The following is a 16142-nucleotide window of genomic DNA, read 5'->3' on the forward strand; positions in this document are numbered from 1 at the left end:
TATCAGGAAGCTGTGTAAACCACCAATGATCATAATCCTCTTTTTATATTTGATGGACTCTCCTTAGCATAGGCCATCAATATTAGATTTGTGAGTGTCCAACACGCTATCCTATAACCACTTGATTGTGACTAAAATCAATCCCAATAAGGAATCCTAATTTTTAAAGACATCTACAGTATATCTCTATCCTAGTATTATGCTACGTGATATTTCATGGAAACATTTTCTTAAATAAGCATTCTCTAATCAGTATTTAGACAATAATTTCCAGCTTCATGTAGATAAATTAGAATCAATTATATACAAAAATTTACAAAAATATATAGAAATTAAATATCTGAAAATGACTGCATTATGCCACCACTCCTGTTTATAGGCAAATATGCTTATTCTGCATATTAATCCCACTTTCCTAAAATTATCTCTGTACCAGAATACAGTGCTGTAATAAATACTAAGGGGTTGTCCAGGGAATTTGAATTAACTTAACTGCTCCGGGGATGCCAATGATAGACCCCAGGGGGTTTTGGCCATGTTATGACCCCTGGATCACACGACTGGAAGCAGTGCTCCACCGCCAAAGTCGTTCCACCTCTTTCCTGATCTCACAGGAATTTATTTCCATGGGCTATAGCAGCTGTATTAATGGTAATTAGTAATCTGTGAGCGAGGAAAAAGGGGGTGGAATTCTGCTTTTGATCATATGGTCTATCATCAGCATTCCTAGACCAGGAAAATCAATTCCAACCCCTTGGACAACCTCTTTACACCCAATGTCTTAAGGCTATACTGTACAACATTTGAGAATGGCACAATGGTTACTATGCAAGCACAATTGGTAAAAATAGACATTCCTTTATATTTAAAGTTCTTCACTTCTGGTCTTTGGCACATGTGAGGAAGCACTGGCGAGCTGCTCTGATGTACATACATTTCTAGCATCCACATCAAGGATGGATGGTGGCTCTTCACTCTGCAACACAAGTAAAAGAGAATAACTTTTTAATCATTAAGATGCAGAACACATACACCACTCTGCTGCTTTCCATGCAGGAAAGTGGATAGTAAGAAGTATCAGAAACCAGTTCTGTTTTCCATCAAAGGCATCCTTGCCCAGTCATTATTCTGATAGAGATCTCTGTATCCCATGTGGATACCTTCCTGAAGCTCCTAAGCACCAGGAAACCAACTGTGGCAGCCACTTGTAAATATGTCATTACTAAGCGTATTTATCAGTCATAAGCACAGCATCACAATGGAAAACAAGTTACCAGGGCTCCAGAGAGTCGTGTGCCTTAAACACTTTGATGTAGTTGCTGTGGCTGAGATGTGGTTGTGTTCCTCACATGATTTGGTTGTTAATATTCTGGGTTTTACATGCTTTTGCAAACCGTGTTAAAAAGGAATGAATGAGAAGTGTACCGTATTTTTTGGTCTATAAGACGCACCTAGGTTTTAGAGGAGGAAAATAGGGAAAAAAAATTTTGAAGCAAAAAATGGTAAAATATTTAATATATGGGAGTTGTAGTTTTGCAACAGCTGCAAGGCCACATTGACAGGTGACCCTGCAGTTGTACGGGGACGCATAGAGTGTTTTTTTTTTGCGGGGCCAGCTGTACTTTTTAGTTATACCATTTTGGGGAATATCTATTGCTTAGATCACCTTGTATTGAAAAAAAAAACCGATCGTTTATGATTATATATATATATATATATATATTTTTTTTTTTATTTTTTTTTTTCTAGGGACAGGAGGTGATTTAGAACTTTTATTTATATTTTTAAAGCTTTTTTTTTTTTTTTTTTTTTTCACTATTTTATTCCCCCCCGGGGCTTGAACCTGCGGTCACTTGATTGCAAGTCCCATAGACGGCAATACAACTGTATTGCGTCTATGGGACATTCTGTCTATTAGTATTACGGCTGGTCATAGAGACCAGCCGCAATACTAATACAGCAGTGACAGGCCTGGGAGCCTCATTAGGCTCCCGGCTCTCACCCGAACAGGTCGGCTCCTGCGATATCGCCGCGCAGGAGCCGGCCTGCAACTTCACAGGTACGGGGCCGGTGGGGACCGGCCCCGGGGGAGAAGGGGCCGCTGATACTGACCCGGCATCCGCTGTACTAGAGAGGCGGATGCCGGGGAGGGATAGACGCTGGCACAGGTGCCGGGCCTGAGACATCGCTGCGCTCCACTGTCCTGCATGAAGCCAGCGGCGGGGGGATAGAGGCGCGGAATAGCATCACTCCTCCCGCTGCTGGCTTCCTGCAGTTCAGAGGAACGCAGCGATGTCTCAGGCCCCGGCACCTATCCCTTGCCGGCATCCGTCTCTCTAGTACAGCGGATGCCAGGCGCCACATTCGGACTATAAGACGCACCCTTCTTTTCTCCCCAAATTTGGGGGGAAAAAAGTGCGTCTTATAGTCCGAAAAATACGGTATATTTGTGTCAGAAGTGGCATGAAAAGTGAGTGTGAAAGAGGCAAATATGGGTGAAGATTGTGAGGATGTGAAATCCTTGTGGGTGGAATTGAAGATGGAGGAGTCACTGGAGAGTTCTCTGGCAGCATTGGGGACGCCCCCAGTGCTGCGAAAGAACTAATTTGCATACCGGTAAAAAAAAGGTATTTCAACCGAACGGCGGGCTGGAGGCGACTGATAAAGGTAGGAGACGAATAGCCTTTCTTAAGGGTATTCCGACGTGTCAACTAGAAAAAAAAAAAAAAGTATTTAAATGATAGAATCCCTTTAAGGGGGAGAAATCCAAATATACATTGAGTGTTTAGCAAAATGTATATCCAGAGGGAAAAAGTATGAATGCCTTAAATTAACCCTCCCATGGCTTACAGCTATGGTTAAATGGGTGACTTAAAAAAAAAAACTCCAAAAAACACGGCTGTAGCCTTTGAGAATTACAAAGCACTTAAGCTCTAGAGCCCCACGTCGTGAAAACACTGTGTTTTACATTACGTGCATAATGGATGGGATTCTGGCTAATCCCATGTACACATTGCAGAAAAAAAATCTGCAGCGGAAGATTGCAGCATTTTAATTATACCCGTGGAAACGCTGGAGTTTTACATAAAAGTATAATAGGGGCAGAAAGTCAGCAAAGGAAAACTTCAGACTGTCAAAAGCACTGTGGAAAAGTAAGCGATTTGTTTCAGTTTTCTTTTTTTTCTTTTTTTGCTGTGGCTCGCTATGTGGGGCCTTAAACCAGCTAAAAAACATAGTGAAGGGCAGACTAATAAAAGCAAAACTACCCCCCCCCCCTCAAAAAAAAAAAAAAAAAAAAAAAAGAAAAAAAAAAAAGAAAATAACACAAGGTCAAATAATGGTAAAGGAGAGTTATCACCAGGGTCCAAGAAAAAGCAGAGCTACTAAATTAATTCTTTGGATCTGTACATACAGAAGAAAAGGGAGCAGTTGAAGTCGGTATCACCAATGCTGGTAATACATCAAACAATACCGTATACTAAACTGGATAAACATAGAAATTGTCCAAGTCATGCTAAACAAATTAAACGTGAGCAAGGCTCCGCATCCCGATAGATTAAACCTCTGAGTACTTGAACTCAGTCCACTCATTCCTGTACCCTGTTCTTAATTTTTAGGGATTTTCTAGTGACTGATACAGTGCCAAGGGACTGGCACAAAGCAAATTTGGTTCCAATTTTCAAATAGGGCTCTAAGGTCTTCCCCAGGTAGTTACAGACCAGCGAGTTTAACATCCATTGTGGAGAAACGGTAAAGGGTTTCTTAAAGGGATTCTATCATTAGAATCCCTTTTTCAGTACTACCACATCAGAATAGCCTTAAGAAAAGAAATTCTTCCCCGCACTGCCATTCCAGTGACATGCCCAATTTTCTCTGTATGCAAAGGAGTCTCCAGACAGCACAGGAGACAGTCCCCCTGTGCTCAAACAGAACAGGGGTGCCCTGTACTGCCTGAAGACTCTCTAGTGACGCCCTTCTTCTCGAGATTGCCTCTTCATCCGAAAGCGCCAACTGCGAATGTCCATCGGCCATTTTCCTGTGGCTTCTCATACCGTTTCAGCACAGGGAAACCTCCCCCTGTGCTGTCTGGAGACTCATTTGCATATGCAGGAAACCGGGAATATCACAGGAATGGTGGCACGGTGAAGAATTCTAAAGGTAGGGGAGGAATAGCCTTTCTTAAGTACTGAAAAAGGGGATTCTAAATGAGAATCCTTTAAAGGGACTATGTACAGGAGTATGTGACTGTACATAATATTATATTAAAGTGAGATAGCATGGTTTTACCAAGAATAGAAGCTGTCAGGCTAAATTGATTTGCTTTTATGAAGAGGTGAGTAGAAGTCTGGACAGAGTGGAGGCTGTGGATATAGTTTTTCTGGACTTTGCAAAGGTGTTTGACATCGAATCAGTAAAATCGGGTTCATTAGCTTGTAAAATATAGTTCTTAATTGGACTGAAAAACAGTTAAGGGATTGTATCCAAAGCGTTGTGGTCAATGACTGCAGCTCAGGCTGGTCCTCTGTTAAAAGTGGTGTGCCCAAGGGCTCAGTGCTGGGTCCACCGTTATGTAACAAATTTATGATATAGAAGAAGGATGAGATTAATAACATTGTCTCTATTTTTTTCAGATGATGCCATGATGCCAAGCAATATAGTACAATGCAGTCTATGGAGGATGTAAATGTAAAGTTATGCATCTGGGTAAAAATAATCTGCATGCAACCTTGTAGATCATAGATTAAATTACAACATGCAATTTATAAAACAAAAGTCAAAAGCATGGGGTTTGCCAAGTTTAGGCTTGATTCACATGCTTATGTGATCAGTCCGTTTGAATTCAGTTTGAGACTAAAACGGACTGATGCACATATTGATTGTATACGGACACCTTTTTATGCTGATAGCAAATGCTGTCCGTTTAAAATGTGTCAGTTTACTTTAGATAATTTTTTTTCTTTTAATCTAGAAGATTTGACTGGAGGACAGATAAGGGGAAGAATAAAAGTAGAAAATTTTAGAGATAAGGGCTCGTTGATATCTGCGCCCGGGCTCTCCGCTTTCAGTTTCCTGCCCGAAATTGGGCAGGAGACAGAAACCGGCAGGCATTTTTCAAACCCATTCACTTGAATGGGTTTAAAAGGTGTCTGGCTTTGAGCGCCGATGAGAATTTTATGCTCTGTGCGGCAAAACAGGTTTTTTTTTTTAACCGTACACAGAATTGGACATGCAGGACTCTGTGTCCGGTTTAAAAAAAAAAAAAAGTTTTGCCGCGGAGAGCATAAAACGCTCACCGTCGCTCATGGCCAGACACGGTCTGACAGGTTTCCGTTTTCTGAATGCAGAACAGAGTCCAAATGCTGGTGTGAATCCAGCGTACGTACATATAATAAGTGTACTTATCTCTACTCTGTTTACAATTTTCTACTTTTAATCCCCTTATCTGTCCTCAAGTCAAGTCTTCTCCTAGATTAAAAGAAATTATCTAAAGTAAACTGACACATTTTAAACGGACAGCATAAAAAGGTGTCAGGGCTCGTTCACATCTGCGCCCGGTCTCCGTTTTGCAGGTTTCCATTTCCTGCACAAAACAGAGGCAGGAGACGGAAACCTGCAAGACTCTTTCATACCCATTAATTTGAATGGGTTTGAAAGATGTCCGGCCGTGAGCGGTGGTGTTTTATGCTCGCCGCCGCGAAACCGGTTTTTTAAAATCAGACACAGAGTCGGACATGCAGTAGTCTGTGTCCGGTTTTAAAAAAATCGGTTTTGCAGCGGAGAGCATAAAATGCTCACCGGCGCTCACTGCCGGACCCGGTCTGACAGGTTTCCATCTTCTGCATGCAGAAGACGGAAAGCTGAGAACGGAGACCCGAACACTAGTGTGAACCTAGCGATAGTATGCAATCAGTCCGTTTTTAGTCTCAAACTGAATTCAAACGGACTGATCACATAAGCATGGGTGAACCAAGCCTTAGATCTTTATCTTGTTTGCTAGAACTACATTTGTTTATTCGTGATACTGAGCAATAATCAATTACTGTTTTGCAAAGTAAGGCACATCCATCAGATCAGTGATGATATCCCATACATGTGACTGCATCATTTGTGGTCTGACGTGCTGCTGGTACGGCAGTTTTTTTTCCTTCTTAATTTTGTACCATTTCCTGCCTTTTATCAATATTAGTAAAATAATACAGGCAATGCTGTTAAATAGAGATGATTTGAAAATTCGATTCGAGTACACCTCAATATTCGACTATTCGTTCGAATATCGAATTCCATTATAGTCTATGGGAAAAACAAAATTCGACCAATTGGAGTCACCAACTCCACAATGACACCTGAGAAAATGATGCCAACACCTGGAATGCAACTGGGACAGCAGGGAAGGAAAGCCTGGGTGCATCTATCACGCCCAAGTCACAGTATTATTATTGCTGCTGCTACCACTGATTTATTCAGCCAATGACTGTATACGTTTTTTTCCAATGCTTACGTTGTCCTACTTCCTGTCCCACCTCCTCTGCATAGTTATTGGTGTAAAAAAAAAGCGCCAGGGAAGGTGGGAGGGGAATCAAATTTTTACTGCGTTTACCGCATGGTATTCGACCAAGTATGAGTATTTCGAATACCTACTCAATCGAATACTACTCGCTATTCTCTACTGTTAAACTTGGTACATAAAATAGCCATAACCTTCTACATGAGGTAGTCAGACAATATGTCTTAATATAAAATATATATATTGCAAAAAAAAACTTCCTGTTCTGGTATTCTTTTGGAAGTTATATTGAACGATGTTCCCTATATTGGTTATATAAAAGAAGAATATTTCTTGTTTGGATATTCTTATGTTTAAGTGGTTGCTAGGTAGCAAATCTTTAATATGACTGTCCAATAGGGTGCCATGGGGAACCTTGAAATGCATCTGGGATGATGCACTCGAGAATTTGCGATTGTAAGGTCATGGTGCCTCTGACGTCAATTGACGTCATTACTTCTGCCTACTTGAGATGAGCGAGTATATTCGATCGAATACCTCCACCGCATAGTTCTTGGTGTAAAAAAGCGCCAGGGAAGGTGGGAAGGGCAGTCAAAATGTGATGCCCCTCCCACCTTCTTTGGCACTTTTTTACACCAAGAACTATGCGGCGGAGGTATTCGATCCAATATACTCGCTCATCTCTATTGCCTACCGTGACAAAGTTATATTGAGGAGATAATGTCAGGAAGTTAAAAGTGTGGATGCACAAGACAAGCTACCGTATTTTACGGACTATAAGGCGCACTGGACTATAAGGCGCATTGCCCATGAGCGCCTTATAGTCCGTCTCGGTTCATATATAAGGCGCACCGGACTATAAGGCGCAGTCCGGTGCGCATTATATGTTATTGAAAGCGGCGGCACGCAGACTTTGCCAGCGGCCGCTTAACCCCCCGCGTGCCAGCCGCTTCTATTGGAAGCGCTCGGCAGGCGAGGAGTTAAAGGGGCTCTATCAGCAAAATCATGCTGATAGAGCCCAACCGTAAAAGTTACATTAAACTACCAGCCCCCCCCCCCCCCCCCCGTTTTAAAATAAAACCCTGAAACAGAATGTGAAACTTACCGAGCGGTGCAGGGTGGGCGGGCATTCAGGCCTCCTCTTCCTCCGATGTTCCGTCCTCCTCCTCCGGCGCTCGCTAACTGATAATGGCCTGGGCGCATGCGCAGTAGCCGTAGTAGAAGCATTATGATATTGCGCATGCGCCCAGGCCATTATCAATTCGTGAGCGCTGGAGGAAGTGGTCAGGACATCGGAGGAAGAGGAGGCCTGAATGCCCGCCCGCCCTGCACCGCTCGGTAAGTTTCACATTCTGTTTCAGGGTTTTGCAGGGCTGCCGGACACTTCCCATTCATTTCTATGGGAGCCGGCATGCGAGCGCTCCCCATAGAAATGAATGGACTGCTTTTTTCCATTCATTTCTATGGGGAGCGCTCGCATGCCGGCTCCCATAGAAATGAATGGGAAGTGTCCGGCAGCCCTGCTGTAACGCCGGCGTGTACGGCTGTGATACACGCTGGCATTCCGTAGTGTGAATGCACCCTTACGGTGCCTTTTATGTATGTATGGAAGCGGCACGCAGACTTTGCCGCCACTTCCATCCATATATAAGGCGCACCGGACTATAAGGCGGTATTCTGGTGTCTGTAGTCTTGAAGTACAGCTGTTACCAATGCCATTTTGCTGTGCTGAAGGCATATGATGTGGGTTTGTGTGTGCCGGGTGCAAACTTTTATTCATTTATTTTTTAAATTAAAAAAAAAAAAAAGACGACATGATGAAAAGCAGAACTTTAAAAATGTAAGTCTCACCCTGTGTTTAAGGTATGATAGGTAAGTGTCCCAGCCTACTGTGATCAAGTTAATATAAATAACACGATACTTAGGTGATAGGAAGTAAAAGTTGATCATTTGTGCAGCAGGCCATACAGTCCAGTCAGCCTAAAAGAAAAATAAATGTATAGCGTTAGTCATTAAATTGCCACAAATAAATGAATACATGACATGAATCATTGTGGCTCCTCACCTTATAGAACTCCCAGAATTTGTCTTGAAACTCAGCCCAGCTGTCCTCCAAGTTCTGTCCTTCCATTAAGCCCATACCTGTACAGACAACAATGGATGAATAAACTAAATATAGTGGATAGAAAATATGGTAGCAAACAAACTGCAACTAATCTGGACATCAATGAATAATTGTCTGCCACAGATCGGTCTCAAATGGAGGTCTTATGAACTGCAGAACAGTACTGTTATTCATGCAACAGAATATTTAGACTGCCTTCTTTGTATGCTACAGGCGGAAACGCTGCGGGAAAAATCGCAGCGCTTTAAAGTGCAAGCAATGGGGCTGGGATTCATGCGAATCCCATGCCCACTATGCGGAAAAAAAATGCAGTGCGGACATGCTGCGATTTGCAAAACAGTGGCGGCTTTGTAAATCACAGCATGTCAATTATATCTACGGAAACATCAGCAGCTTTCCCATAGATATAACGGGAAGAGAAAGACCGCGGAGGAAAACTCAACTTTCTCTTCAAAGCGCTGCGGAAAAAAACACAATGCAATCACGCAGCGGTTCTTAGGCTAAGGCCCCATTGGGCAGAAATGCAGCAGAAAAAATGCTGCGTTTTACAGTACCAGCATAGTGAATGCAATTTTGTCTAATCCTAGCCCCACACTGCGGAAAAAAAAAACGCTGCGGAAAAGCCGCGTTTTTCAAAAACGCAGCACATCAATTATAGTTGCAGAAACGCTGAGTTTTTCCCTCCATAGATTTCTATGGAGAGTGTGAAAACCACAGCATGATAAATGTGTTGCAGAAACTCCGCGGAAAAGCATCGCAATCCGCAGACAAAAACTTACTGTTTTGCTTGGTTGAGACTAAGGCCCCACGGGCCGGAACCGCTAAAGCACTGCGGGAATAACCGCGGCGTGAACGCATTGCAGTTCTTTGAACAGAAAGTTCACCGAGTTTTCCCTCCATGGACCTTCTTTTACAATTATATCTATGGGAAAGCTGGTGGCGTTTCCGTAGATATAATTGACATGCTGCGATTTTTCCCGTAAAGTGTACATGGGATTCGCATGAATCCCATCCACTTTGCAAGTACTGTAAAACGCCACGATTTTCCCCGTGGCGTTTCCACCATGGCCAAATTGCAGTGTTTCTGGCCTCTGGGGCCCCTGGCCTAAATAGCAGAGGACCATAGCCTTTCAATTACCTTTATTGCACATGAGAAACTCGAGCAAAAACGCAATGAAAAACTCAACAGAAAACTCATATGAATTTCCACAGCACAAAACACGACAGAAAACGCAGCATTTTCTCTTGGTTTTTTTTACGCTGATTTTCTTGCTGCATTTCAACCCAGTGGGGCCTTAGCCTTGTCCTTAATTCAAATGAGGATCTTGGAGCACAGGGGGTGTTTTCCCTCTGGGCAGTGTGAATTGATCCTCCCACTGAGCTGAATTCAGGATGGGAGCATTTAGCGACGATGCAGCTGTGCTCAGTAATACAAGAAAACTCCCCGTGTGCGCCAAGATCCTCATTTGATTAAAGAATAAAAGTTCTTTTTCTCCGCATGCCTGGGGCTCTGAAACATAAGAAAGGTATTGTTTTTATTCTGCTAACAGCATCTACAGTGGCTAAGGTTCACACAAATATGCACATACCAGGTTTCTACTCTGCCAATACAAACCAATAGTAGGATTAGGATAAAACAGGGTGGAGATGTACAGACAAGGAAAGGAAAACCCCGGAGCACGGGGGATAACGGATCAATCAGACAGGGAATAAGATTAACAACAAGCATAAAGTCAAAAGAACAACACAGTCAAAAAACATACCAGGTTCTTTCTATATGGGTCACAGAGTACAAAGTGTATTCCTAAAGCAGGACAATAGGCAAAACTAGAAAAAGGAAAAGCTGCAAGAAATACTCAGCATATATGAACAATAAAACATAACTTTATTCATGAAATGTTAAAACGGAAGGAATATCTACCAACAGGACATCTGTTGGTGGATATTCCTTCCATTTTAATATTTTATGATTTTATTGTTCATATATGCTGAGTATTTCTTGCAGTTTTTCCGTTTTCTAGACAGGGAATAACCAAGATTGGCATGGCTTTAAGGGGGAAATCTCAAGGAATCATGTGTGTCCCATGGGGACCAGGTAACAGTAAAATGATCCTTGTGATTATTCATGGGGCCGTAAGGGACTTTTTTTCTTTACTTTTCAGACATGCTTAATCTGTTGGATCAGGGCAGACTTGGAGAGAGGATTTGAAAGTGTTCAAAATCCGGAAATAAAACATTTAACTGAAGTCAGAATACTTAGGAGGGGTCTTGATTTGGACTTAGAGAAGGTTTGCAGTGGGACATTAAGTACATTACTGCATCTAAAGGGGGAGATGCCTCAAAATACTTCACAGATCAGCATGTTCATATCAGACCAAAAGGAACAGATAGCTGGGCATACACACACAGATACATATTCTTAAAAACTATACATACATAAGTATACTGCGCATGGATGAAAAACTGCTAGGAGGATCAGTGAGCGATTGAAGCTGGAAGGGGCTGTCTAGAAAAGCTCCGACACTCCCACAACCAAGAACTAGAATTTCCTGCCTTTAGTCACAGAAAACTCCTTCAGGGGTGTGTGTCCTGGTCTTCTCTACCTTAAACTCCATTGCTCTGAAGTTCCAGCCGTGAGGGGAAGACATGGCACCATCTTCCCTGAGGCTATTATGGCTTAGCCATGTACCAAGTAGGACTTTGACAGAGCCTCCATCCAGGTATACCCGGTCCTCTCCTGGCTTAGAACTCCAAAGACAGAGATCTCTGCAGCCCTTATTGTCTGTTCTGCGGGAGCATCAACTGCTGAACCTGCAGGGTTCCTAAAACTGCGGCCCGCCGAGGACATTTTTCCAGCCCGCTGGCAGAGGCACACCTATAATGAAGCTCCTAGGGCCGTGATGGCCGACGCCCAGATCGCTCACTAATGGGGAATCCAGTAAGATTCCCAGTTAGTGAGCGATCCCTTCTTTCAGCTGTATGTGCAAATGCACATACAGCTGAAAGCTGTCAGTGTACACTGACTGCAGAGTGTGACCTCTGCCCCGGCGCAATGATGCAAGTCATCAGCGCCTTCAGTCTGAAGGAGGAGTACGCACAGCGGCTCTTCAGGTAAGTATAATTGTGTGTGTGTGTGTGGCATTTAATACTGTATGGGGAGGAATTTGTTCATAGTTTTTTTTAAACTATATTTCGACCCTTCAATGGTCTGAGGGACAGTGAACTGGCCCCCTGTTTAAAAAGTTTGAGGACCCTTTCCATAGTCTATAATGGGGTATGCCGGGTTCCCACTGAAAACAGCAAAAATAAAGATTATACTTGCAGGATTTTTCTCTACACCTATGGGGATGGAGTCTCATACTGAGACTCAAACACTAGTGTGAACCTGGTGTAAAAGTTAGCAGAAAATAAACTTCAAATTTGCTTGTTCCCTATTTGGTTAGTAGGCGTTTTGAAGAAATTTACACAAAATGAGGCTGAAAAAAGAAATATACAAAAAAGCAGCATAAAGTCAGTAAAATTTGCCATGTCAGCATACTCCAAGCCAGAGAAAAGCATGAAGTAGCCACACAGCATCTCCTTATGTAGCTGAGAAGACCCAAGTGTCAGGCAAGCAGAAACGCAGGATGTTGCGAAGACTGTAGGACCATACAGCCTAGGATTTGGGCCATAACAGGAAGCAGAGAGCTCTGAGATAATACAACACTCTGTAACTTTTGTCTTCTATGAAAACTTACCCAAGAAATACCATATTCCAAAGAAAGGAGAGGCCACTAGTTGGTCAATAAGAACCTTTCGCAAAACAAGTTTGATCCCTCGGCCAGGAAAAGTCCGATCGAGCCATGAATACCAGAAATGCATGATGGGTCCCATGGAGCAACCTATAGCGAACATACGACCTGCCAAGAAAACCAGATTACAGGTGAGGCTTGGATGAAATATGTCACAATGGTAATCCACGGCAAACCAGCAAATCATTAAAATTATGGACAATTATACTTGTAAACTATACAGTCACCAATAAGCAGCATGACTCTACAAAAGGCAGATCATGTCAAAAATGGCCACAAGACCATGTTCAAAAGAGTAAAAAAAAAAATAAATAAATCATATTCAACATGTCATGTTGGAGAATGGAGGAAAGTCTAGCGAATGCCTCTTCCTCATAGTTTAACCCCTTAAGGAGGCAGGGTATTTTGTACATTAATACTCTGACCTTTTTTTTTTTTTTTTTTTCTTTCATAGCCCCTCTCCCACATGTGGATGTGAACTCATGTTTGGACACAGCAGCCTACAAAAGGTAGGGTTCCACTACAATGGAAACCCACCAAAGTGATCCAATTTCAGAAACTACACCCCTCAAGGAATTTATCAAGGGGTAGAGTGAGCATTTTGACCCCACAGCTGTTTCACGGATTTTATTAACGTTGGGATGTGTTAATGAAAAATGACACAAATGTCACTTTATCCCGGAAATTTTAAATTTTATAACGTGTTACAGGAGGAAAAAAAGCCCCCCACAATTTGTTAAACAATTGGTCATAAACATAGCTATACTCGATATGTGGTCGTAATCTGCTGTATGGGGTACATGGTGGGGCTCAGAATGGAAAAAGCACAAATTTAGCTTTTGGAGGGCAGATTTTGCTGGAATAGTTTTCAGGTGTCATGTTGCATTTGCAGATCCCCTAAGGTACCAATACAATGGAAACCCCCTAAAAAAGTGTCCCCGTTTTAAAAACTACAGTGTACATTTTGACCCTACAGCTGTTTCACAGATTTTATTAATATTTGGACAAGAAAATGAAAAAAAAAATAAAAAAAATCACTTTTTAGCCCCAAATTTTTCATTTTCATGAGAGGATAAAGGAGAAAAAGCACCCCATAGTTCATTATACAGTTTGTCCTGAACACGGAAATACCCCATAGTTGTTCATAAACTGTCTTATGGGTATATGGTGGGACTTAGGATGGAAAGGGCACTATTTGGCTTTTGGAGGACAGATTTAATTATTTAACAAACAAATACAAAAATACATAATGAAAGTCACTGCAGAGGTGTGTTTAAGAAGGGTTGCGATGGGGAACCTCTAAGGTGCCATGGTCATGGTTGACAGCTGCATTAAAGGGTTAAAACCGCCAGAGTGCAAGTCCGATCAGGGGTGCTGAAGCAGGGGATAGCTGTAACCTACAGCTATCAGCTGCCCATTCAGACTTTTAGAGGGTAGGAGGCTTCCGCCGTAATAGCACAGTAGTTGGACATATACACCCTACCTCCCCGCTGTGAAGTATTAGGGAGGTTATATATTCTCCGGAGTTGTACATGGTTTATTGTTAGGCCCAATACCTCTGAGGACGCCACCGATGTTGTAATATTTGCTACATTTAATGTACAACTGACAACAGCCAGGCAGGGAACGAGCAAGTGGACGATGAGTTATCTGAAGAGAACATCCTCATACAAGCTACAGCAGGTCAGGGAAGGAGCAAACCATATAATAAACCATCGGCCCCTGCCCTGACACAGCGCGATTATCTTCAAATAACTCGTTAACGCTGAGTTCACAGCAGCGTCTGGACTCAGTTATCAGGTTTCCGTCTTCTGCATGCACACAGCTGTTTCACGGATTTTATGCTCGCCGCGGAGAGCATAAAACGCTCATCGGCGCTCACGGCCGGACACTTTTCAAACCCATTCAAATGAATGGGTTTGAAAGATGCCAGCAGGTTTCCGTCTCCTGCCCTGTTTTGTGCAGGAAACGGAAACCTGCAAAACGAAGTCCCAAGCGCAGATGTGAACGATCCCTGACTCAATGGAGTTAACCCTTGATGGAATTTACTTGCTTCTTCCTGGCCCAGTCTGAATACAGCTACAGCAGGTAAGTGATTTTTTTTTTTTTTTTTTTTAATTTTTTTTTCTTGGTTTGGGTAACAAACCAACAGTCCTGGAAAAGAAGGTGATCTTAACTCCAGGCTACATCAGCCTTGTGTAAAAGATATTTGCACAGGACTGCTGTATCCAGGAGCTCAGACCCCCTTCTTTCCTTACATAGAACTGCTGCAACCTGCTTCTCGTTATTTTTCCACAGCACTGCTGTATACTACTGTACAGTGGTCCTATGTAGGAGATGGAAGAGTGCGGTGCATCATAGGAATGCACTCCATTTTATCACACAAAATAGTGCAACATGACACTATTTTGTCAGATTTTTTTTTTTTAACCAATATTTTAATAGCATTCAGTGAACATATGAAGGCAGCATTAGGCCAGCTTCACAGTGTTGTTATACTGATGTATTGACGCTGTGTATTATAGCTGTAAGTCCCATTATACAGTATAACTTTCATTTAGGGGACCTTTCAGCTATACCATGGTACACGGAACACCTCATCTTTCACTTTACTTTTTTTTTTTCCCAACTAATTTTTATTGAAGGTTTTAACATAAGAGATAAAACAAATCCAAACACAAAAACGGAAATGGGGGGGGAGAGGCACATTGCCAATCCCATAACTCACATCAAACCATATAATTGACAAAAATACTCGGGGGGGGGGGGGGGGGGGGAGAAGGAAGGGGAGAACCAGGTCACAGGCCCTGCTGGACGCAATAGGCGTCCCAGGAAAACCAAATGGAGAGGAAGCCATCTAGAGTGTTGTTAAGACTGGCAGTAAGGAACTTGAGGCTCCGTACGTCCTTAATGCGAGCCAGGAGCTCCGTACCAGAGGGGGGATTTGGGCTTTTCCAATGTCTAGCGATGAGGGTCTTAGCTGTGCAGATAGAGAAATAGTCTGGAGGTCTTGCGACCCAAGTGCCTTGAGGGAAGGTTGAAAATGTGAGTAAGGGGGTCTAGCGGGACCCCTTGAAGGAAAAGGGAGTCCATCAGTGCTCTAACCTCTTGCCAAAAGCAAAGGATGAGGGGACAGGTCCAAAATATGTGGTACAGAGTACCCACCGCAGCATTGCAACGCCAACACATCATAGGAAGTGCAGGACTCAAAGCATGGAGAAGGGCGGGGGTATGGTACCAATGCATCAGTAATTTGTACTGAATTTCCCTGAAGGTAATGCACGGAGAGGATTTCTGAGCTTGAGACCAAACAATCTGCCACTGTCCCGATGAGAGAGGAGCACCTAAAGCCTCCTCCTATTTAGACATATAACGATGCCGAACGGGGGAGCCAAGCGTTTGACAAGAAAGAAGCTGGTAAACTGAGGAGATAAAGCCTTTGATGGACTTGCCTGCACGGCAGATCCTCTCAAAGGCCGTAGGAATGGACACCTTGGAAGAGAAATGGAGAGATCGGACGAAGTGTGCAACTTGCGAGTAGTGAAACTATTCAGCCTGAGGAAGGCCTACATTGGCCACAAAGTAGTCAAAGGGCCTGAGCTCCAACGATACAGGATCCACCATGTCAGCTATACGGAATATACCAAGCTTTGGACCATACCCTGACCAGATCGGGGGACAAGCTGGGGGAGCAGCCCAAAACAGAATACAACGCAGATGG

At 43.0% G+C, this 16142-nt stretch overlaps 1 protein-coding gene across 1 annotated transcript in view; it reads right to left on the minus strand.

Moving 5' to 3' along the window:
• Window positions 1-225: 225 nt before the first annotated feature.
• The window catches only part of MPV17L2 (MPV17 mitochondrial inner membrane protein like 2), a 31065-nt gene continuing 15148 nt past the window's right edge, over window positions 226-16142 (minus strand). Inside the window, exons 3-6 of the mRNA XM_075283673.1 lie at window positions 12368-12529; window positions 8571-8647; window positions 8357-8485; window positions 226-976 (exon numbers count right to left, since the gene is read on the minus strand). Coding sequence (XP_075139774.1) covers window positions 866-976; window positions 8357-8485; window positions 8571-8647; window positions 12368-12529 — 479 coding nt within the window. The 3' untranslated portion in view covers window positions 226-865. The remainder of the gene's footprint in view (window positions 977-8356; window positions 8486-8570; window positions 8648-12367; window positions 12530-16142) is intronic.

The sequence above is a fragment of the Leptodactylus fuscus genome, chromosome 1 (assembly GCF_031893055.1).
Source record: "Leptodactylus fuscus isolate aLepFus1 chromosome 1, aLepFus1.hap2, whole genome shotgun sequence".
Lineage (NCBI taxonomy): Eukaryota > Metazoa > Chordata > Amphibia > Anura > Leptodactylidae > Leptodactylus > Leptodactylus fuscus.